This window comes from Equus caballus, chromosome 28, assembly GCF_041296265.1.
Source record: "Equus caballus isolate H_3958 breed thoroughbred chromosome 28, TB-T2T, whole genome shotgun sequence".
NCBI classification, from domain to species: Eukaryota; Metazoa; Chordata; class Mammalia; order Perissodactyla; family Equidae; genus Equus; species Equus caballus.
In genome coordinates this window covers 40,465,753-40,488,938 of record NC_091711.1, presented here as the reverse complement: position 1 = coordinate 40,488,938, position 23,186 = coordinate 40,465,753, and the positions used below count along the sequence as shown (strand labels likewise).

Genomic DNA, 23,186 nt, shown 5'->3' with positions numbered 1-23,186 from the left:
TGAGCTCGATGGGCTGGGCCGGCAGCAGGATGGAGAGCACAGAGTTTGCCTGTCAGGAGTTAGTTCATCCTGTCAGAGCTGCTCTGGGGTCCTGAGTTAGTGGGGGAGGCAGAGGGGAGCTTGGCGGTGGCAGGAGGAAGAAATCCCCGCTTCTCCATTTCACCTTCTGGGCAGGGTCCTGTGCCTTACACCTCACGTTTCATCCATGTTAGTAACACGTAGTGAGCACTTGCTGTGCGCTAGGCAGTGTGCTAGGTGGGGACACAGCAGTGATGGAAAGGACAAAATCTCAGCTGTCACCCGTGGCAAACCGTGGTAAGCGCTTGGAAAGGAACATTCACAGGTTCTCACAACCATCCTGCGAGCCAGCTGGCCTTGCTGCTGCTTTTGGTCGGTGAGAAGATGTAGGTTTGCCACCGTGACCCAACCCGGCACTGGGCCGGAACCCGGACCCACCCCCAGAGCTCCTGCTGTTTCCACCGTGCCTGAAATGAGAGCCTCTCAGAAGCAGTTTCCTAAAACTAAGGGCGACATTTGCTGAGCTCCTACTGTGTGCCAGCAGGCCCTTTACACAAGCCCTTCGATTTTCTCTTTGCCATAACATGTTAGGGAGCCAACGTGGGGAGCCACTATTCTACAGATGCAGAAAACTGAGGCTCCGAGAGAGTAACTTGCCTGAGGTCAGATGGCTGCGTGTGGGGCCCAGCCTAGGTCTAGCAGTCAGTGTCCCCAGTGTTTCTGGGACACAGTTGGTAGGAACCGACAGACCTTACTACGTGAGCACCTCTGTCTCTGTGACCATCTCGGGGTGAAGAGGGTCTGGCCCTTTCCTTGCTGAGCATATGACGCAGTGTGCTTGGTGGACAAGGCGTGCACCTGTCACCTGGGGAAGAGAAAGGACAGTACAAGGTGATGGGGCTGAGCTGGGTCTGGAGTGGTCCTCACTGATCTTTGGTGGCTGCGTCAACTATTACAGGCCTCCCCAGGTGGTCGGAGAGCTGAGTGGGTGGAGGGAGCAACATGAGCCAGGCCTGGAGGCTGGAGGATGGGCACGAGCTGGCTGTGGGACCAGGAGGCTGAGAGGCTGGCCAGAGAGGGAGGTGAGACCAGGTTACAGACCAGGTCTGAAGATTTGCCCAGGTGGCAGGAACCAGGTGAGGTGGCAGGAACCAGGTGAGGCAGGCTGTCACCTCCACTCGGGGTCAGATGCATCCTTACCCAGAGCAGGCACCACGAGCTCTGGGAAAACACCCTCTGGGTGTTTTCTGGGTTTCTCTCCCCACCAGGGCTGCCTGCTCCCCAGACTGCTTGAGACGCTGAGCCCAAGCCAGAGGTAGGAGGTCAGGAAGCTGGACTGAGGCCCGGGGAATCCCAGCAGAGACCCTTGCTCCCCCCGCTGTGGGGCCCAAAGCCCTGCTGCCAGCTCTCGAGCCAACCCGAGGCCTCCGTGCCTGCAGGGAGGTACGGTCAGCTCACCTCACGGATGAGCAAACGAGCTCAGAGCAGCAAAGGAGTCTTGCCTGAAGCCCTAGACCAGGGATCAGAGTGTTTGTTCTCTTGTCACTGGGACTGGCCCATGCCAGCCTGGTGACTTTCTCCCGCTTTGGAAGGCCAGGAGGATAGCACGTGTTATAGAAGCCTCTGGTGGTCAGCACGCCCAGAGCGGCAGAGGTGGGCAAGCGGCACCTCAGCTGGATTGTGAGGGTTTGGATGGAGACAAGGATCTGCCTAGGAGAGAGCCCTTGAAACATGGCAGCAGCGGTGAGCAACCCGAGGCACTCTGCCTCCAAGGGGAGCTGGCTCAGACGGCTCAGTTACACAGTCACTGAGGCACAGAGGTCAGAGCCGAGAAGTGCAGGAGCCAGGATTCACACCCAACGGTGTGGTCAAAGTCCATGCCTTGACCCCTGCACTGTGCCACCTCTCTGAGTTGACCTGGCAGGTCCACCAGATGCCCAGGCCTCTACCCTCCCCAGCACCACGGCCATCCAGAGCACCCCAGGTGCTCCAAGCTGGCAGCCTTGTCCCTCAACCTCCCTCACCACCCTTCCTCCTGCTTCAGTCTCGGCCACAGAGCCTGGGCCACTAAAACAACCTGGCACCAAGCAGATGCCTCAATAAATCAGGGTCTTGTTCTCTTAAACCAGAAACAATTCCACCCCTGCACAGCCTGGGCCTCTGGCCTCATGCCATCTTGGAGCCAGCCAGCAGCTCACAAATGAGCCCTGCAGCCGGCTGAGGGGCTGATGTTCATTAATAGGAAACCTCAAGGTGGTTAATTGGGATTGATGGCCCCAGGTGCACAGCTGGGAGTTGATGGATGACGCTGTGCCTGCCAGCTTTAGGCGGGGAAAGGGCTCAGTTAATGTGGCCGTGCCAGGCCCCCACCTTGCCCACCCTCCCCAGGGCTGAGTTTCTACAAAGGGCAGGGGGATAGGGGGTCACCTTCACACATTCAACTTCCCTCCTCCCCTTCCACCAACTCCTTCCTGCCTCTTCTCCCTAAAGACCGTGGAACCGAAATCAGAGCCCAGCTCTGTTTTGGGCTAGCTCTGTGATCTTGGACAAGTTCCTTAATCTCTCTGCGCCTCAGTTTCTCCATCTTCAAACTCTAAAGCAGATGAGACACACGTTCCAGGGCCAAGCACAAGGCCTGAAACACAGGAGGGGGCTCCACCATGTCCCCTAGGCCCGCTCAGTCTCAACATGTTCCAACCGAGCTCAACACTTCCCCCTAAACCTGACCCCCTTCATCCCCCCTGCCACCCTCAACAGCCCAAGCCAGAAGTCCAGGATGTCATCTGGGACACCCCTCTCCTCCTCCCTAACGTTTAATCGAGTCCCAACAATTGTATTTCCCAAATGGTTGTCCCGTCTGTCCACATCTCCCCACCCACTGCCAACATCTCGGACATTTTCATCTCTCTGGAGTCTCACGCCAGCCGCCTGCCTGCTCTCCCAGCCCTGGCCTCACTCTGCTCTCCCTCCCCAGGGGAGCCTGCCTTGCAGACAGGAAGAGCTCCCTAAAGAGGACATCTGGTCAGGTCACCTTTTTGTTTGAAACCTTTCAGTGGCTCCCCATTGCCCTCAGGTCGAAGCACAGCCTCAGTTTCAGACAAGACTTACAGAATCCTTTGCAACTGCCTCCCACCTCTCCCACCTCACTTCCTGCTGGGGCTCCCGTGTCCCCTGTCCCAGGTGCACCATGCTGTGCCTTTCTGCAGGTGGCCTGTGTACACGTTCTCCCATCTCTCCCGTCCCCATCTGCCCTGATTAACTCCCACTTCAGGACTTGGCTTGGACGCCAGCTCCCCCAGGAAGTCTTCTCTGCCTCCCCAAGCTGGGTTGGGGCCTTCCTCTGGGCTGCCACAGTCCCCCGTGCTGCTGTCTGTCTTTCCTGCAGGAGAACCCTGTATCTAGGAGGTGCTCAGACATGAATGCTGCAGGCTCGTCCCTAAGAGCTTTGCACAAATAGGAGGGTGAGAGGGCTGCAGAATTCAAACACCCCTCCAACGGAGAGGGGCTCCTTCCCGGGACCCCGAGGCTGCCCCAAGCCCAGCCTGAGACCTTGCAGGGGGCTCAGGTTGAGTGGGTTCTCCTGGGTCCCGTGGCAGCGACCAGGGCTCATTCAGCCTCTACTCCAGCGCCTGTTGCCTGCCTCTGGCCCTACAGGCCTCACAGCTCTCCTGTAACCAAAGTATCACGGCCATGTGCCCTTGCAGGCATTTCATTAGCCCCTGCCGCAGACCCAGGGGGCTCGGGGGCCAAGCTCAAGCCCAGCAGCAGGCGATCAATCCTCCTGCCAAATCCACAGCGAGAATAATTCCCCAGCCCTAGGCCAGGCCCTTGGCGGTGGCTTTCATGGCCAAGGGCTCACAGAGCAGCCTCTGGATTGGGCTCCTCATTGCCGGCCTGGCATCTCCAACACAGCAACCCTGGGGGCTTTGTGACTACACGGCTGCTGGGGCCCCTCCACTTCTGAAAACCTCCAGTGGCACCCCCGCCAGCCTGAAGGCTGACATTCCTGCTCTCCAGCTGGCCCAGGGGCGCAGGTCTCACTGCAGGCGCCCTCCTGGCCTCCCCAGACCCACCCCCCGACCCCACTTCGGCCGCACGAGACCACTGACTGCCCCCTCCCGTACCCTGCCTTGGCACAGGTGGATGTTCCACCTGGCAAGCTCCTCCTACCTTTTTCTAGGAAAATGCATATTAAATGTCACTTCCTCTGGGCTTCCCGCTTGGATTGCCCAGGAAAGCAGGAGTTCCCCCTCAGGGCCCTTTCAGAACTGTGCGTTTTCTCTGTCAGGGCCCCGTCACACGCTGCTGTCCTTTCGTCTGTTGGTAGTTGGCTCTCCAGCTGGAATGAGCACTCCTGGAAGGCAGGGCCCAGGTCAGAATCATGCCGTCTCTGTCTTCCCCTCAAGGCCTAACTTAGGGCAGGTACTCCAATGTTTGGGGATAGAGGAAAGAAGGAAGGAAGGGTCATGTCATTCCTTCGCTGGCTGTGGAACCAAATACCTGCTGTGCCAGGCTGCACGTTCCTCCATTAGCTGGGGCCCTTGGGCTTCTTTATCTGGCTCCCATGGGCCAGAGAGACCTGCTTCAGAAGCAGGAGGCCTCAGAGGCCAGCCAGGGGCCTGGACTGTATAACTGTCCCTCTGCCAGTTGAGCAGAGACCCAGACCACTGTGGAGGGCTTCCACCAACCAAGCCCCTGCCCCAGGCCCGGGTTTCAAGCAGGTTCAAACTCTGGCTCTGCCACTCCCTGGCTGGGTGGTCTTGTCTCCTGCCTGTCCTAGAAGGCTATTCCCAGTCAGTCATCTGTCCGTGTCCACAGAGGTGACTGTGGAGGACAGCAACCCGGCTGGGTGGCTGGACTGACCACAGCAGGAGTCACCCGTGGAGATTCTGTTCCTTACCTCTCCTTTGCAGGCACTCAGCTCACCATCGCCGCGTAGCGAACCATGTCAGCTCCTCGGAGATGTTTCCCTGATGCTGCCTGGGCTGCCGGGAGAGCTAGCCCTCAGGCCGGGAGGATCCCAGCCCTCGCAAATTTCCCGCTCAGCTCTGGTCAAGCTACCTCACCTCCTGGAGCCTCAGTTTTTGCTTCTGCAAATGAAGGTAACATCGCTTGCTTGCCAGGGTTGGTGCGAGGCACAGATGATCCAGCGGCGGTGTGAGTGCTGGCCCCAGGAAGACAGAGGCCACGCTGGATGCTGTGGAAGGGGCACCCTCACACCTCCTGCCCTGCAAGCCACACTCCCACTCCTGCAGCCTGAGTCAGCTGTGCGACCTTGGCAGAGATGTGGGGAAAAGAGCATTGGACCAGGTGTCAGGCCCTCGTGCTGGGCCCTTGAAGCAGTCACTCCCCCAGCTGGGTCTCAGCCTTCCCCTGTAAAGGGTGACTGCCACTCTGACTCCGAGGTCTGTGGCAGGTGGCAGGCAGTGACAAGGACTCAGCACCTGCCTAATGTCAGGGAGGGGGTCTTCCCTGGGTGCCCAGCAGCCAGGAGGTGTGCTGGGGAGACACGGAGGCTGAGAGGTCTCAGGCCTTGGCCAGAGCGAATAAACATTGGCGTGTGGTGAGGGAGGGAGGGAAGTGGGTAGGTCTGCAGCCATGGAGACTGATATCTTGGTTAACCAGGAGGTTTCCACAGCCACAGACTACCCAGCTGTAGGCAGGGACAGGGAGGGAGGGGCCACAAGGCAGCAGCTGCTGCTGGGGGCCAGCTGGGGCCTGAGTGTGGCTCATTTTCTCTCCTGACCCAGGAATGCCAAAAGGCTGAAGGAACAGTGCAAGAGTTTTGGGCCAGGCAATGGACCCAGGACCCACTGGCCTGAGCACCTGCACAGAACTCCGCGAGGGAGGGGACTGGAAGCCCTCTGAGGCTTCCCGGGCATCCAGGCGAGCGTAGGGAGCTGCAGGTTTGGGGAAGAGGGCTGATGCAGAATCAGGAAGAACCAAGAGAAACCTTGAAAACCATGGAAACTGAGAGCAGAGGCCCCGGAGGTGGGGAAGGAGGTTCCACTGAGTAGAAGACAGACAGGCAGCAGTGGGTTTGAATCCAAACTCTGCCAAATACTAGCCATGTGGCCTTGGGCAAACCACTAAACCTCTCTGATTCTTGATTTCCACATCTATAAAATAAACTAATTCTATCTTGCAACACTGTTTCGATAATTAAACTGAGGAACGTAGCCCTGCACAAGATACATAGTAAGTACTTAATAAATATGTGCTATATTAGCTGCTAGTGTTAAATGACCCAGGACGGGGCCTGGAAAGGAGAAGAGGCTCGGTGAAGGGTGGTGGAGGAAGGCAGGGCCTGGCAGGTGCTGGCAAGTTGCAGAGATGGGCAGAGGGACTGCCCTCCTGCCACACCAGCTGTGGACACAGTCTGGGGCTGCCGAGCTAGGAGGCTCCGCTTGGCTGCGTTGACCCATTTTCACGGCCCAGGGGTGTCCAATGGGCTGGAGCCTCAGCTCAGGCCCTGCTCCTCAGAGGGCTCCTGGCGTTGGCCCCGTCCCTAGCCCCCATCCCTCGTAGCGTCCTGCCCTGGGGGAAGAGGAAAGACAGACGGACACCCAGCAGAGGGGAGGCGGACAAGGTTTATTCCGGTCCTCGGGCAGACAGGGCTCGTCCAGCCTCTCCGCCGCGGGCAGGCTCCCCCGCGGGCTGCCCGTCCCAGCCGCCGCCCGCCGGCAGCCTCCCGCGAGGCCAGGCGTCCCCGGGGCAGCCGGCAGGGCCCGAGGACGCCGGGCCGATGCGACGGAGGGCGCGGCGCGCGCCCGGTGGGCAGCGGGCGCGGTGGCGGCGGCGGCGGCCGCAGGGCCACAGGCGGCGGAAGCGCGCGCGGAAGTGGCGCGAGGCGAGCGCGTAGACGAGCGGGTTGAGGCAGGAGTTGGCGTAGGCGAGGCAGTGCGAGGCCAGGCGGCAGGCGTAGGTGGCCGGGCTGAAGGCGAAGCGGCCGTACCAGAAGCACAGGATGAGCGCGTGGTGCGGGCCCCAGCAGAGGGCGTAGAGCGCGGCCACCGCCAGCATGGCGCGCCCCGCGCGGCCCGTGGCTCTGCGCCGGGCCTCGGCCGCCGCCGCGCCCGCGGGGCCCACGGCCGCCCAGAGGAAGCGCAGCGTGCGCCCGTAGGCCAGGCTCACCACGGCCACAGGCAGCAGGTAGCCGGCGGCGAAGGTGGCCACGTCGAGGGCGCGGCGGCGCGCGTCCTCCCAGGCGGGCACGCAGAGCTCGAGCGCGCCGTAGCGCACCGTGCCGTAGTAGCTGAGGTAGGGCGCCGAGCAGAGCGCCGCCAGCAGCCAGACGAGGCCCACGGCGGCGCGGGCGTTGCGCGGGGTGCGCAGGGCCCGCGAGCGCAGCGGGTGCCGCACGGCCAGGTACCTGCGGGCGAGCGGGCGGGCGCGGGGTCAGCGCGGCGGCGGGCGGGCCCGCATCCGCGCCCCCATGCTCACGCTGCCCGGGGGAGCGGGGGCCCGGCGGCCTGGATTTCCGCGTCTGCACGGTACGGGCGATCGCGCGCCCGGCCTCACAGGCTGGGTGGGAACATGGAGGCAGTTAACACACAGCGCTTAGAGCCGCGCTTGGCACCTAGCAAGGCTGGGTCGGAGGCTCAGAGAGAAGTGACTTGCTCAAGGTCATCAGCTAGAGCGTGAGCCTGGATTTGACCCCAAGTTTCAAGCTGTGAAAGCAGCTATGAGCACAATCTGGGCCAGATGTGGGCGGTAATAAAATACCCGATGAATTAATTGTGTTCCTTTTGCCATTCATTTCACTTACAGGGCACCTACTATGTGCCAGGCTCTTTGCTGACACGCAAGACAGAGAGATGTCCTGGGGAAGCTGACACTGGAGTTGCGGGGAGGGCAGGATGGTCCCCTCAAGCATGCCCTGCAGGTGCCCAGACACTGGTTGGTGGGGACCAGACAGCTGATCCTTCCCTCCCTCCCATCTCCCTTCTTGGTCCTTCATTCTCTCCTTCCTGTGGCCAATGGGAATCTGCTCAGATCTTCCCTCCCCAGCCAGACCCAGCCAGGCCCAGCCAGGCCCCGCCAAGCCCCGCACAGCACACCTGTCCACTGAGACGGCGGCCAGCGTGAAGCTGCTGGCGTACATGGTGAGGTAGATGAGCAGGTGCACGGCCTTACACACGAGGGCTCCAAAGAGCCAGGCGTCCAGTGTGTAGATGGCAGCCTGGAAAGGCACGCAGCACAGGATGAAGCAGAGGTCGGCCACCGCCAGGTTGAGGATGAATAGATCCGTAGTGCTGCCCGGCTCCTGCCAGGCACTCGGGCCGGGCTGCAGCAGCACCGCTAGCACCAGCCCGTTGCCCACTGTGCCCAGGAGGAAGATGAAGGCAAAGACCACAGGCACTGCCACAGCCCCCACACTCCCTGGGCTGTCCAGCGAAATGTTCTGGGCATCAGCCATCTCCCCATCAGATGGGCACCTGGGGAAGAGAAGCTGGAGTCCTCAGGCAGGAGCCCCCAGCTCTGGTCACTCGACCCAGGGGTCTAGCTCCCCAAGCCTGGGCCCCGCCAGGTCTCCTGGGCTGGAAGTTCATGGGGGATGGGGGTGGGAGTGGGGGAACAGAGCAGAAAGTCATTACTGAGCCCCACTGTGCAAGCTGCTAGCACAATCACATTGGTTTTGGGGGTGGGTTTCTCAGTTTCCTAGGGAACACCCCCCACAGCCCAGGGCGCGCAGGGCTGATTAGGTAGTTGACAGATACCGCCAGGCAATGATGCATGTAAGACACAGGCAGAACAAGCTGAGGACACGGCGGATGGAGGAGGGGCAGCTCCAATCCCAGGAGCTGGTATATTTTCCGAGTGGGATCTGAAGCTCAAGGAAGACTCTCGGACATGGGTCATGGACTTCCATCTGGCTATAAGTTGTAGCCTCAGGTGACACCCTTGAGTCATTGGAGAGTCCAGTCTACTGAAAGCCCCACAGTGGCACAGCTGGGAAGACCATGTAGGTCACTGCCCCTTTTTTGCACACAAGGAAATCGAGGCTCAGAGAGGGGACGTGGGAGGCTAATACCACACTCTCGCAGATCTAGGTCTAATGCCACCCTGGTACCCTGATTCCCAGGCTGGAGCGCTCATCTGAGAGCCTGTAACAGGTGGTGCCTCTGAGAACCTGCATGTGTGTGCGTGCATTTGTGCAAGCTGTGCCCACTCTCACTCCTGCCCCACCCCAGAGCCCACATCGGCTACTACCTGTGGATCCCCCCGCATGCCCAGGACCTCTGGGGTGGTGGGACAAATTCAAGGCAAGGGGGACCAAGCAGGGAGGAGGGAAGGAAGGTGCTGTCTGCCCCCCCGCCCCCAGCACCCAGCATGCAGCAGACCCCCGAAACCCAGGATGGGCAACACCCACCTCAACCCTGGGCACTGGGCCCCTGCTCGATCCTGGGTGACCCGGCCAGGCTGAGGCTGCCTCCTGGCTCAGTGGCTGTCCCTTGGAGCCTCCCTGCAGGTACAGGTCTGCCTCCTACTTCTCCCTCTTCTCCTTTAAGGTCCCTTCTCTGCTGAGCCGGACTTGGGCACTCCCTCCCCAGGAGCCTCTGGACACCTCCCCGTCAGTCCCTAATTTCCCCCAGGAGGCATGCTCTTCTGCCTGGCTCTTCTCGGCCTCTCTGCGTTGCTTCTCTCTCTTTCTGCAGTGAGTAACCCATTGATCTCGCTCGCTGAGCTTCGCTTTGTAGTTAACCCCTCCGTACCCAGGGCTCAGCCCGTTCCTGGCGCTGCCTCCTGTGGCCCCGCCTGATGACTCCGCCCCCCATCCTCTCCCCTCCCTGCTTGAAGCAGGGCTCCCATCTAAGCTCAGAAAGGATTCCTAGTCTTGAGCAGGGTGTCCTAGGCTAGGAAACCAGAATGAGTCCCTTTTCTACAGACTTCAGAGGAGACTCCTCCTCTGGGGCCTGAGAATCCGGAGGCCCATCAGCTTCCCTGTTTGTTCCAGGAGTCCAGTCTGGCTGGAGAATAGAGGGTTTACGTGCCATCCAGAGTCTGGCTTTAGCCAGAGCGCAATGGGGAGCTAGTGAAAGTTCTTGAGGAGAGACATGACCTTTCCATTTATTTTGTAAGAAGTTTATTATGGCCTGGGGTGAAAAAGCGTGGGGGGGTGGTTTAACGAGTGACCTGTTAGGAGCCTCTTGTCCAGGTAACAACCAAAGAGGTTACCAGTTCTTGGTGAATGGCTGTGTGACTCAGTTATGCAGTTCTTGGAGGAGTGAGCCACATGGCCAATTGCTTCCAGAGGGTTAGAGAGGTCAGCATGGGGTTGGGGGGAGTGGGGGAGGAAGGTACATTAGATTTAGCAAAAAAGAGGTTGTTGGTAAACTGGACAAGTGTAGTGGGGCAGAAGGCCGTCTGCAATGAGTTAAAGGAGAGACGAGGCGGGAAGGACTCTTTCCACTCTTTTTGTGTGGAGTCTTTCTAGAAGCCAGGAGAGTGGGGGAATGTAAAGGGGAGTCTGTGAGAAGGGAGAGAAAATAGCCTGGGGGAACGTGAGGAAGCCAGGAGAACTTCCCAACTAGCTCCTCGAAGGCCCCGGCATTTCCCCCAGCGCTCAGAGGGGCTTCTCCAGATCTGACCCGCTCATCCCAGACACAGAGCGTCCCGCAATTCTTGGCAGCAGAAGACTCACTGAATTGCAGATATTAGGAATCACACCAGACTCTGCTAAGGCAAACTAGAGCTAACAGAACGGAATTAAGGAAGCAGAGTTGTAGACCAAAGGGCAGAACCGTAGGATTCCACGCTCAGTGTGCCAGGATTTCAGAATCACTGAGTGAGAGGCCCACAACCGTGTTGTGCGAAAGTAATGCACTAGACTCCCAGAAGCCTGGAGACACGAATGTGGCACGCCTGGACCCTGAAGCCCCTGAGATCCCTGACACTGTCCTCCCTCCCCCTGGGAGTCCCCAGCCCCCAAGGACCCTCCCCATCAGGGCTGGGCTCTGGATGGGCTGTGGCAGGACCGGCAAGGAGCTCCCAGGAGCCGCAAGGCTGAACGGCTGACATGATGGCAGAGATGGAGGGAAGGTCGGAGCTCTGCTGAAGGGCAGGCATGACCCCTGGTGCCACCTCTCCCTCTTGCTCCAACTGCTGCTCCTGGCGGCCTTGAACCTGGCGCCTGATGCAGAGGACGTGGACAGTGTGTCCTGGGAGCGTCCCCGGAACCCCGGGCCCCACAGGATGCAGAAGTGCAGCTGATCCACAGTCGGCCCTCGGGCCCTGCGCAGCCCTCCAGCCCGTCGCAGGCGTCCGGCGACTACCATAGGCGCCCAGGCCGAAGGACATGGGCCCAGGCCGAAGCACTGCTGCGCCTGCTGGCGCCTTCTATGACCCCTTCTGGATGGCGGCAGACTGGGCCGGCGCAGCTCCGCACACTGAGCGGCGAGCTGGCCCAGGGCCCGCAGCAAGCTGGTCTGGGATGTCGCTGCGCTGCTGCTGCCCACGCTGTGCCCAGGGGAGCGCAGCGCCAACCAACGGCGTCCCCTGGGAGCTGCAGGAGGCGGCGGCGCACACTCTCAGCCGCTGGCTGGTGGACCTGGGTCTTGTGGCCTGGCCCCGCTGGGTACGCCGCACAGGCTGCCTCGCGTCACTCTGCGGCTGCTCGTCACCGCCCAGTGTGACCTGCTGGCCTGCGCAGACCACACACATCAAGCTGCTGGTTGGGTCTGGAGCTGCCGCCAGGCCTTGTGCACTCCCTGCTGCAGCAGTGTGCCAGGTGCCGTACCCCGTGGTGGCGGCATGCAAGTGCTCATGCGGCTCATGTGGCCACAGCAGCCCCCTTCCCCAAGCCGCATCCCCCAGCTCCTGGACCCCAACCTCAAGCTCCTCTGGATCACAGGCTAGGATTCCCAGAACCACAGAGTTAAGATCCTGCAGGACTGGGCCAGAGCTGGCCCAGATCGTCCACCCCTAGACGTCCAGGCTAAGGGGAGGGCTGGGGGTGTGGGGCGCCAGGGACACTGTCCTAGTTCCCCGTTGTTAATGAAGAAGGGCCTTTTCATCCTCCCTGCACTACCTCCAGCAAATTACAAGCTTCCCAAGGCCACACCACTTAAGAGGCTTTAGCAGCGGTGACTCAGAACCCATGCCCCACCCCCACCAGGTGCCCATCAGGCTGCGCGGGGAGGGCAGGGGAGAGAGGAAGACCAGGAGCAGCGACTGTGGGAGGGGCGTTGGCATCTCCAGGAGGGGAGTAGCGAGCCGTTGTGGGAAGCAAGGGTGGATGGGGCCTTGACAGCAGCAAGTGGGCCCTCCCGGCCTTGTCCGCGGGGCCGAGTCCAAAGCCTGGGGTCTGGAGAGGGCGGGGCGAACCCGCGGCGGAGCGGCGGGAGCCTGAGCTCGCTGCGCCCCCTGGCGGCTGGCCATCAGGCTAGCGGGCCTTGGGATGAGCCAGACGGAAAAGCCCGCGATGATAATGTAACATCCATTCTTGGTACAGGGGAAGGAAACTGAGGCACACAGAGGGGATGGGGCCTGCCTGAGGCCATAGAGTCAGGGACAAAATGGGCCAGAATACCGGCTCCAGACTGTCAGGGGCCTCTCCAGCAGTGACCCACACTCTTTCCCTTGCGGCCTGACTCCTCTGTCTCTCCAAACATGGGTTTGGGCACCCAGCCTCCTCTTATCTGGGCAGCTGTAGGCCGGCCTTTGGACAGGGAGCAGAGGACAGGTGTTCACCAAGGCCAGACTCAAGGGGCTGTAGAGTAGGGTGGGGGTGGTGTGAGGAAGGGCCTGCAGAGCTGGTGCTCAGCTGCCCTCCACAGCGGCACAGAATCCAGCTGAACCCAATGATGGCCCCTGCCCATACTACCCCAGCTGCCTGGGTCCCCTCTTAATCTGGGGGAGGTGGTCAGCTCTGAGATCCACCATAGTCCTCAGGAGCCTGCCCTGAGCCCCAACTCCTGCGTGATTCCTCAACCAGTCACAGGACGGGGCCTGTCCGGGGGGAAGAAAGCAGACCAACACGTCACAGCCAGTTTCCACACTGTTGCCTCACACACAGCCACGAGCACAGGCCTGGCCCCAGCTTGAGTGCAGGACTTTGACAGGGCTCAGAGCCTCTGGCCTGCGCTGATGAAAGGCCCTCTTTGTCACTGTGGAGGGACGGGGCCCTTGGCTCTGCTTGTCAGTGCCCAGGGCTCAGGGCAGTGCCCCGTGCAGCCGCCCCACCTCCACGAAGGCCTCCACGCAGCGGTCGATGTCCTCCTCGCTGTGCACCGCTGAGATCTGTACCCGGATCCGGGCCTTGCCCTTGGGGACCACAGGGTAGCTGAACCCGATGACAAAGATGCCTGGGAGGGTAGAGAGGGCCAACCTGGGACTCACCAGAGCCAGACAGGCTTTGGGGGTGTGACATACAGCTTCTCCTTTCCTGAAGACCACAGGAGGCAAGGGAGCTGCCCAAGGTCTCTCAGACTCGGGACTGCCCGTGGCCTGGGGTTTTCAAGCTTAGACAGACAGCTGGACTAAGAGGGGCAGTAGGGTCGGGGTCAGGGGCAGTATGCATAGTCTAGGGGTTCCCCTCTTTTCTCCCAGGACCCACAGCTGGTCCTCTTCTCCTGGGCCCCTCACCTCTCTTCAGCATGTCATCTGCCATGCAAGAGGCCAGCCGTGCGTCACCCAGCATCACAGGGCAGATGGGGTGATGGGCTCCCGAGATGGCGAAGCCAGCAGCCTCCATCTTACTGCGGAACCTGTGGGAACAAGCCAGGTGTCAGAGGCACCTGGGGGGCTGTGGAGAATTCACACCTACTCTTGATGGACATGTGAACCAAGATGTGTGCCCAAGTCTGCAGGAAGGACCGACAACGACAGAGATGCAGAGCCAGAGAGGCAGACGGGGAGCCAGGCAGACCAAAAAGGGAGACAGGAAGACAGGACTGCGCATGCGGAGGAGACACAGGGTCAATCGCAGAGAAATGCACCAGGAAGTGGAAAGAGGAGGTAGTGACAGAGAGAAGAGGGAGGTGGGCAAGCAGGCAGCCCTTGGAGGAGAGAGCTGAGTCCCAGTGCAGCCTGCTGGGGACGTGGTGTGGGCAGAAGCAGAACCTGAAGGCATTGAGCTATGGGCCTGGGCAGGCACACAGGGCAGGCCCTCACATCTCCCCCACTCCAGCCTGCCCCACCCCTGCCAGGGACCGCACCGCTGGGTCTTTGCTGCCATAGACTGCACAATGGCATTGCTCTCCATGAGCAGGTCCAGGGCCTTGGAGGCACAGCCAATGACGGCAGGTGGCAGGCTGTTGGAGAAGAGGTAGGGCCGGGCACGCTGCCGTAGCAGGGACACCAGGGGCCCAGGTCCTGTCGTGTAGCCCCCTGGGAACAAGGTCAGAGGTGGAGGTGGGGGTGAGGGTGGTGGTCAGAGGCCAGGAGCCTGAGCCTGCCCCCAGCCCCTCCTGAGAGTACAGTCCATGCCGCCCTCTCTCCACAGCCCCACGTCTCCCCTCCCCACCTTCCGAGACCCCTCCAGGGCCCTGCACGTGGATAAGGGATCCCAGGGATACAGCCCTGCAGGCACCTGATGCTCCGCCCAGTGCCTTCCCCAGCGTGGAGTTGATGATGGTGACCTGGTCCATCACACCCAGCAGCTCATCCGTGCCCCTGCAAGAGAAGCTGCCACTGCCACCACTGCGTGCCTGACTGCCCAGGGATCATGGGCTGGGCTGGGGGCTCCCACTTTCCCACCCACCCTTAGAAGCCCAACCCAAGGCCTAAGGTGTCAGGTGCTCCCACCGTCCAGTGGCCCCCAGGAAGCCAGTGGCATGGCATTCGTCCACGAAGACTAGGGCACCATATCGAGAGGCGAGGCGGCAGATCTCCTGCAGGGGTGCGATGTCCCCGTCCATGGAAAAGGCCCCATCAGTGGCCACTAGGCGCAGCCGATGCTTCTGTAGCGAAGACACGGAGAGGTGGTGGGGGTGTTATGAGTTGGGTCAAACCACCCGCCCTCTGTGCTGCTTGGGGCTCCAGGAGCTCACCTTGCCCAGCGCCCAGCACCGAGTCGGGCACATAGGCCCCACCGTGTCGGGGCTACAACACTCTCCCTTTACCCATCTCTTCCAGGGGGGTCTGGAGCCACACTCAGCCCTGGACCATGAGAAAGCCCTCAGTCTCCTCTCCCAGAGGGCGGGGTGAGGCCGGGCCAGTTCTAGCCATAGATCATCTTACTCTGTGCCTAGCAGGGGCCTGCCACACGTACAGTGCTTGCTAACGCTCAAGGCAGCATGGTGCAACGGAATGAAACTTTGGTCTGAGGGATCTGGGTTCAAATCTTGGCTGTTTCAAATTTTCAGGCTGTTTGTGAGTGAGGAGTTGGCCTCCCCGAGCCTCATTTCCTTCGCCGGGGGCAGGGCTGTGGGTTAGCCCAGGCCTTGCCCCTGGAACCCAAGCCTTGCCCCACCTGGGCCTCCTGCAGCTTGGCCTCCAGATCGGCCATGTCCAGGTGGCGGTAGCGGTACTTGTGGGCCTTGCACAGGCGGATGCCATCGATGATGGAGGCATGGTTCAGTTCGTCCGACAGGACCGCATCCTCCGGGGTCAGGAGGGCCTGGAGGAAGGCAGTGGGAGTGGAGCCATCCCCCATCCCCCTTGGGGTTGTCTCTCCCCCATGAATCCCCACAAGTCCAAATTTCCCTGCCAGCCAGGGGGTTCCTCTGGGCAGGGAGGGAAGGAACCCTCTGCCTCTCTCTGGGTCCCCAGAGCCCCAGGACCGGGCTGGACAAGTGTCCTGCTCTAGTGAGAGCTGATGAGGACACATCTGGTGAGTGCTTGGCCCCTGCCACCCCAAGCCTTCCAGGTGACGTAGGTTACCCCTCAAACGCCCAGGCAGCTGGCCTCCTTGCAAGCCCCAGGATGCCTCCTGGAGCACCTGCCTGGCCCAACCTTGACCTCCATAAGAAATGGGCACCGGAGCCTCTGAGCACAGTGCTGGTGTCCCGCCAGTTCTCCTAAGCGCCCACTCCCGAGGCTTCCACAGCCCAGCTGGCCTCACCAGCCCACCCCCGGCCCCCACACACCTCAAAGAGGCCAGCGTTCGCATCAAAACAGCTGGGATAGAGGATGGCGTCCTCCCGCTGATGGAATTGGGCTATCTTTGCTTCTAGATCCTTGTGGATGCTCTGAAGAAAGCAAGTGAAACAGGTGTTAATATCTGCAGGGCCGCATGGGACACGTCCTGGGGACAGAGGCTAGAGGGCCAGAAACAGACCCAGCCCAGAAAGCCAGCAGCCTTGGCCTCACTCTTCCTTCACCATAACGGTTCCCCCAGAGCCAACAGGCCTCTGGCAGATGGTTCTCAGTGAGCAATCAGGGGCTTGCTAGGTGTCCCTTCCTGCTTGTGTCTTCGTTTTGTAATGGGGGTCTGAGGGTGGACTTACGGGCTGACGGTGAAGATGTGCCTTTCTGATAACAAATTGATGCCTTTTTTGGTTGCTTAATGGCAAAGAAGAGGATTACATTAGTAACTCCAGGTTCATTTGGGCCTCAAATGCTTAGATTTGAAAGTTGTCCAATCTGGGTGAGGGTTTGGTTGGAAAGGGCTCTGAGTGCGAGTTAGGAGTACCACCCCTGACATTCATTCACTTTTCTGAGAGGACAGGTAATAATCATCACAAGGAGTCAGGAGCACAGGCTACCTGCATTCACATCCCACTGTGACAGGCTGTGTGCCTTTGGGCAAGTCACTTAACTTTTCTGGGCCTCAGTGTCCTCATCTCTATAACAGAGACAAGAATAGCACCTATCACTTAGGATTGTTACCAGGACTAATGAGTTAATATTTGTAATGTTCTTAAAATAGTACCTGGGACATAGTAAGCACGGTAAGTTTCATGTTTATATAAGTTTATTTTATAACATTTATAAAATAAAATAATAACATTTATCAAGCACTGCTACGTGACGGGCGCCGTTCTCAGCATTTCTATGTGTGCTAATTCTTCAATTTGGAGCCATCTTACTAAGGACTGTCATTCTCACTTTACCAACGAAGACACTGAGGCACGGAGAGTTTAAGACACTCGCCTTTGGTAACAGAAACAATAAACGGTGGTGCAGGGAACTGAGCTCAGGCAGAACAGCCCCAGAACCCTCCATCTCAATCCCTGCCTTCTATTCTTCCTTTCCCAAAGGGGAACAGGTGTGAGGAGCTCTGTTCTGCACGTGGGGAAATGGATGCTCAGAGAGGTTAAGTTTTTTGTCCAAGGCTTCACAGCAAAACAGAAGCCTGAACCCAGCCTTTCTAGAGGACAGCTCTGGGCCCTGGGTCGAGCTGAGCTGGCTAAACCAGCCCTGCTGACTGTGAGAAGCAGACAGCTGGGGTCAGCGCCCAATGCTGGGGACAACCTTTCAACCCGCACAACCCCCACTGTGTACCTGGGTCCCACAGATGAAGCGGACAGAGCTAAGGCCAGCTCCAAACTCCTCCAGGGCCTGCAGGCCTGCCTGGATCACCTCGGGGTGGCTGCTGAGCCCCAGGTAGTTGTTGGCACAGAAGTTAAGGATTCCTGAGATGGAGGAGAGGGGACAGACACAGCAGCTCAGGGCAAAGAAGGGCCTGGAAAGTGTCAGTGCCAGGCCCTGGGGACTCAGAGAGGAGATGAACCTGGATTCACCCTTGGGGAGGAGACAACCACACAGTGTGATCACCCTAGGGGGCATGGAATCCGCCACTACAAGAGACGGAGGGTCAGGAAGGGACTGAGTGGCGCCTTGAAGGAGAGGAGGTTTACATTCTGGCTTTCAATCACATCCCACCCCCGGAGGAACTCAGCCCTGCCTCACAGGCTTCTCCCGTCCCTGAAGACCACCAGCAACCCCTCGTCTGGGCCTTGGTTTCCCCCTGGGTAAAAGAAGAGCGCCGGGTCAGATGCCCACCGTGGTCCTCAAACTCCACACAGTTGACCTTGCCAACTGGTACAGAATCGAATGCCCAAAGGGGGTGCCTGACACCCCAACCACCGACTTATAAAGCTCCAAGTGAACACACCTGACCTGAGGAGGAAACTGAGGCCCGAAGAGGGCAAGGTTCACTCAGCCTGGGAGAGGCAAAAACAGGACGAGAAGCTGGGTTCCTAATTTCCCTGCTCCAAGTTTCCCCTGGAGGAAGGCAGGGATGTCCCGGGACCTCCATTTTACAAATGCCTACAACAGCACCAAGGACTCCAGGCATGTGTCCTGGGCAGAAGGCAGGAGCGGGGGCCTGTTTATAACCAGCACCCACCTGGGCCTGGCACAGACGAGACAGGCAGTGACCACCGGTTAGACTGAAACGAGGGAGGCCTGGCGGCCAATTCATGGGGTTCTGCAGCAGCCCTTGCACCCCTTGCTCACTGCGACTCTGGCGGGGAAGCTGGCCTCTCTGGCCAGTTAGCTGACCTTCCAGCTCCAACATACCAGAGAGCCTCAGCCAAAGTCCAGCTCTGCCTGCAGCTGCCTGAGGCCTTTGGGCAAACCACTCCACTCACATCTCTGAGCTGCAGCTCTCTGCCCGGGAAGTGGGATTAGCCAGCCCTACTTTGGAGGTCTGCACCAGGCCCCTGCAGCAGCGAGTAGAGGCCTGCACACAGCAGCAGCTCCAGAAACGCAGGGCTCCTTGCTGCTGCCTCTCCCACCCCTCATTGAAGTGCCATGATGGGAGCCAGCAGGTGTCTCTCTTTCTTTCTCACGTCTCACAGGCCTGGGTCTCAGTCCAGTCCTGCCCTCTGAGCCAAAAATGTGGTCAAGGGCAAATCACCTCCCTCGCTGGAAACGGGTTTAACCAGGTTAGAGTTAACACCGGGAAGCCATAGTCTGCCTGATGGACGGGAAAGGAGCCAGTGGCCAAGTGTGCAGGTGCGCCCACTGCCTGCAGGACCTCCACTCCAGCGCAAACCTCGGAACGGCCCTTCACCCCCCGGCCAGGTCCGACGACTCCCAGGAGGAGCAGTTACCTCCGGAGACGCCGTCCACGTGGATGCGCGGTCCTTGACGGGACGTGATGACTCGCTCGCTCTTCCAAGTGCCAGCCCCGCGGATTCCTTCCAGCTCCTCCTCCAGGATGCCACGCAGCTGGGCCAGCGCTGACTGCGCGCGGCGGCCGCGGGGGCCCCCGGAGAGCGCCGCGTGAAGGACGCGGCCAGCCCACATCGCGCCCAACTCTCTGCCCCGGGCCCAGGCGCACGGTGGCCGCGGCTGGTGACGTGCAGGGGGCCGGGCCGCGGCAGCCAACCGGAGCGAGAGGGGGCGTGTTAAAGGGGCAGGGGAGGCGGGCCCAGGCACCGGTGGGCGGGGCCTGGTGGGATCCGCAGAGGACCAAAGTGGACTGATTTGTAAATTGAGACTGGAGCGGTCCTCGAGGCGGGGAGGGGAGGCGACGGGGCGGAGGAAGGTGCGCCTGGGCCCAAACCACCAGACCCCCATCTCAATCCCAACCCCTGCCTTTCTGAAGGGGGTGCCCTCTGGACCCCAGAGGCGGGAGCCTAGAAGCAGGCTGAGGCTAACCTCCAGCCCTGAGGTTTCCCGGGTCAGTCGAGCTCTTAGAACGCTCCCCCATTCTCACGTGCAAACGCCCCCAGATTCCCCCCACTGCTCGGCCGCCCAACTGCTCCGCATTCTCCTCCTCCAGTCTTGGAAGTAAGGAAAAATACACCGCTCAAGTTTTTTTCCTTTTTCAATTTTATTTTAAAGTTTTAAAATTACAAAGACAGCAAATTCTTCCCGGCACAAATAACACTTGTTAAAAAAAAAAGGGGGGGGGGGATGACGCGCAATTGCGCGTTTTCCTATTTTATTAAAAATAAGAGAAAGACGACTGTACAGGTTTTTTCTCCCAGCTCCCGGGTGTGAAACTAAGTACTAGTCCTAGATATGTATATATACATATACACACGTACACAGACCTAGCTCTGTAAAACTACTTAGCAATTCAAAGTCGACTGCGGTATGTCTTACTGTCCACTCCCCGCCCACTACCCCTCCCCCATCTACAACTACTTAAAAAAGACTCCGAAGTAAAGAGGTCGGAAGGTTTGTAAGTGGCAGGTGGCTGGGCCGGACCCCACCAGTCTGCCAAGCCACCTCCTATACAGGAAAAAGGAACAAAAAGCCAGGGAAAAAGAAAAAAAAATCCTCCTAAGATACAATCCAATTGTGTGGAAAAACCCAAGTTTCAACAGGGCACACTGAGGCACTTGGCTGACTGACTCCCCACCCTTCCCCAAAGTTTCCACTCCGTTCACCATGAGACTTCCCCCAATCACAAAGACCCCCCAATAGCTGGTTCCTAACTGACTGAGAAAAGCCACCGCTTCTCGGGCCAGCTGTCACTTCTACCCCCTCCCCTTCCTTAGGACAATAGGGAGGCCACAGGGGCAGACTAACAGAAGTGAGGAGACTGGATTTGGACCCCCCACTGCTCACCACTGGGAGGTGGAAGTCAGCCCAGAGAGAGATTTTTCCATCTCCCTCCTGTGCCACCCAGCGGCTGCCACTCCTCTCCTCTCCTCCCCATCAGGGTCCTGAAACTCACAAGGGGTGCTCAACTCAAAGCAAGCTCGCTGGCCTTAAAGATACTCCTACAAGCCTTAGGATTCCCAGGCTCCCTCTCATCTAGCCAGAACAAGTTGCTTTGCCCGTTCTCCTCCCACTTTTACCTTCCTAGCGACCAAACCATCCAACTAAACAAAACACACACGCCCCCAAATCCCTAACCCCATAAGTAGGTTAATAACAAATTAACAAAACAAAACATAAGTACATTCTCATCATGACACAGATGAGATCGGTTGTTGCTGTCCTTGCGTGACTGGTTAAGGAAAAATGAATTATTTCCTAATTTCTGAAGAGTCCAAATTGTCTCTTAAAAAGTCAGAACAGAAAGGGCCAAAGGGTTGCAGATGAGGATCAAGAGAGAAGGAGAACAGTATTTACAGAAAATAGGAGACAGGCAGGAGTGTCCAAAGAAAAGCCTCATTGTCACTTCTTCTTGCCGGCCCTCTTGGCACTGGACTTGGCTTTGGGCTTCACTGGTTTCGCCTTCTTGGGTTTGGAGGCCTTGACTGGCTTGGCTTTGACAGTCTTGGGTTTTTTGGTTTTCTTGGGCGTGGCAGCCGGCTTCTTCTTGGCCTTCTTGACTGGGGCAGCTTTGGGCTTCTTGCTTGGGGCTTTAGAGGCAGCCTTCTTCGGCTTGGCTACCTTCTTTGGCGTAGCCACCTTCTTGACTTCCTTCTTTGTCTTCTTGAAGGCCACTGACCTCTTGGGCTCGTCGCTCTTGGCCAGCCGGAAGGAGCCCGAGGCGCCCACCCCTTTGGTCTGCTTGAGGACTCCGGTAGTGACCAGGCGCTTGATGGACAGCTTGATCTGCGAGTCGGCGTTCTCACCCACCTTGTAGTGGCTCTTGATGTACTTCTGGATGGACTGGCGCGAGGAGCCAGCGCGGTTCTTCTCCGCCTGAATGGCAGCCACGATCATGTCTGAATACTTGGGGTGGTCCGTGGACTTCTTGGAGGCCTTGGCCCGCTTGGGCTTGGCCGCGGGGGTGGACGTGGAGTTCTCGGTCATGGTGGCCTGCCCACTCCTGCTGTGGAAGGTGCCTTCCGAAGGGCCAGCCCTCGTCGCAGGCCGAGGAAAGCCCGCCTCGGGATCTGCTCTCGCGCCCCTGACGCCCAGGCCAGCGCGCAGCGCGGCTCGCGGGGACCCGGCTCGGGTCGCGGGAGGACTCGCCGGGCCGGCGCTGCGTGGCCCAGCCCCGCCGCTCCGTCGGTGGCTCCCGGCGCCGGGCTCTGCCTCCGCCTCCGCCTCCTCTGCCTCCCTTTTCCCAGCTCCGCGTCTGGCGCTCGGGCGGCGCATCCGGGTATTTAGCGGCGGCGGGCGGACCGCGGTGAGGACAGGGCTGCTGGCTGCCTGCTCCCGGCCCGGAATGGCGCCTCGCCGCCGCCATCTGTGTTTCTTCCGCCCAGCAAATCCGACCTTTCGCCCCGGCCCGAGCCCTCCCGCTCCCCGCCGCCGCCCGGGGCCGCTGCCCGGCTCCCTGGGCTCCCCCGCCGGCCGCCTCGCCGGCCCGGCCGCCGCCCCCCGCGCCCGCCACGCGCCCCAAACGGCGCCGAGGACCGCCGGGGCGCCGGCACATTTCCCCTTTGCGGGGGGCTGGCTCTGCGGGGCCGGGGCGCCCCGGTGCGGGAAACCCCCCGTAGCAAAGCTGCCCCCTGGGGCTACCGGGGACCCCGCTCCCGGCCCGCGGCGGGGCCCCCCAGCCCGGCGGAGCGGCCCGAAAGCGGCCGCAACTAACACACGCCGCCCCGAGCCGGGCGACTCCCAGCCGGGCCGAGCCGGGACAGGGGGGAGGGGTCGCTCCCCCGGGGTCCGGTCACCTCTCGGGGGTCATCCCGCCACCCGGCCCCCCGCACCTCTACCCTCTCTCTGTCCATGGGGCCCCCAAGCAAACTTTCCCTGGAAGAGTTGGAAGGGCACTTTCAAACTTTGTCCCTTCCCCCTCCTCTGTCGTCTCTCCCCCAGCGCGCCCCCTGACCTCTGCATCCAGAGTCTCTCCTGAGGCCAATCCCCCAATGCTGCCTGGGTCCCCTGAGGGAACGAGGAGGGGTCTCTTGAGTCGCCTCCTCCCCTCAAAGACCCCCGCGTCTCCCATGTATCCTAACCGGGAATTCATTTCTATACCTCCCTCAGCCTAGGAGTGTTGGGGTGTCAGAGGCAGAGCTCGCTGCCCCCACCCCTGAGGCCCATCCTGGGGGTCCAGTCCGCCTCCCAAAGCCCCTTGAAAGCAGTTGGGGGTGGGGGGAGGCAGAGCGGGCGGTGGTCCACAATGGAGGAGCTGCCCTAAATGCTAAAACAAGAGACTGTCCTGGGGGCCCCTGGGATGAGGAGAGGCCCTGAGTGCTTTGGGAACTTGGGAAAACCGGGCTCTAGGGGAGCGGTCGGGGAGGGGGTAGTGTTCCTCGGGTCCTGACTAATCCTCGAAAGTGTGCAGTTGTTCAGGGAGCCGTGGCCGGGACCACCGCCATTTTGCTGGGAGGATGCGATGTCTTTGTTAAAATGTACACATCTTCTCCTGTGCTGCCTGGCAGGTATAGAAGAGGCAAACAAGGGGCGCCACCGTCTACACGGAGTCTTGGGGGCTCTGAAGGGCTTTTGGGGCCCAGAGGCCAGCGGAAGGGACTCCA

General features: G+C 60.1%; 3 protein-coding genes and 1 long non-coding RNA gene across 4 annotated transcripts; 1 reads left to right on the top strand and 3 right to left on the bottom strand.

Moving 5' to 3' along the window:
* Positions 1-4,017: 4,017 nt before the first annotated feature.
* On the top strand, positions 4,018-6,166 carry LOC111772323 (uncharacterized). The gene is made up of 2 exons (XR_002806163.2): positions 4,018-5,120; positions 5,769-6,166. It is a non-coding gene; the product is annotated as an uncharacterized lncRNA (long non-coding RNA).
* A 428-nt stretch (positions 6,167-6,594) lies between these two features.
* GALR3 (galanin receptor 3) lies at positions 6,595-9,763 on the bottom strand. The gene is made up of 3 exons (XM_070254037.1): positions 9,392-9,763; positions 8,079-8,456; positions 6,595-7,390 (listed from the first exon to the last, which is right to left on the bottom strand). Exons 2-3 carry the CDS (start codon positions 8,435-8,437, stop codon positions 6,610-6,612), a joined length of 1,140 nt encoding a protein of 379 aa, XP_070110138.1. The 5' UTR covers positions 8,438-8,456; positions 9,392-9,763; the 3' UTR covers positions 6,595-6,609.
* Positions 9,764-13,005: 3,242 nt separating this feature from the next.
* Positions 13,006-19,646, bottom strand: GCAT (glycine C-acetyltransferase). The gene is made up of 9 exons (XM_001499606.6): positions 18,963-19,646; positions 17,407-17,537; positions 16,050-16,151; positions 15,434-15,580; positions 14,767-14,921; positions 14,552-14,634; positions 14,178-14,349; positions 13,606-13,727; positions 13,006-13,325 (listed from the first exon to the last, which is right to left on the bottom strand). The coding sequence occupies exons 1-9, from the start codon at positions 19,429-19,431 to the stop codon at positions 13,174-13,176; spliced, it is 1,533 nt and encodes a 510-aa protein (XP_001499656.3). The 5' UTR covers positions 19,432-19,646; the 3' UTR covers positions 13,006-13,173.
* A 22-nt stretch (positions 19,647-19,668) lies between these two features.
* On the bottom strand, positions 19,669-22,027 carry H1-0 (H1.0 linker histone). The gene has a single exon (XM_005606617.4). It carries the CDS (start codon positions 21,856-21,858, stop codon positions 20,986-20,988), a length of 873 nt encoding a protein of 290 aa, XP_005606674.2. The 5' UTR covers positions 21,859-22,027; the 3' UTR covers positions 19,669-20,985.
* Positions 22,028-23,186: the final 1,159 nt, after the last annotated feature.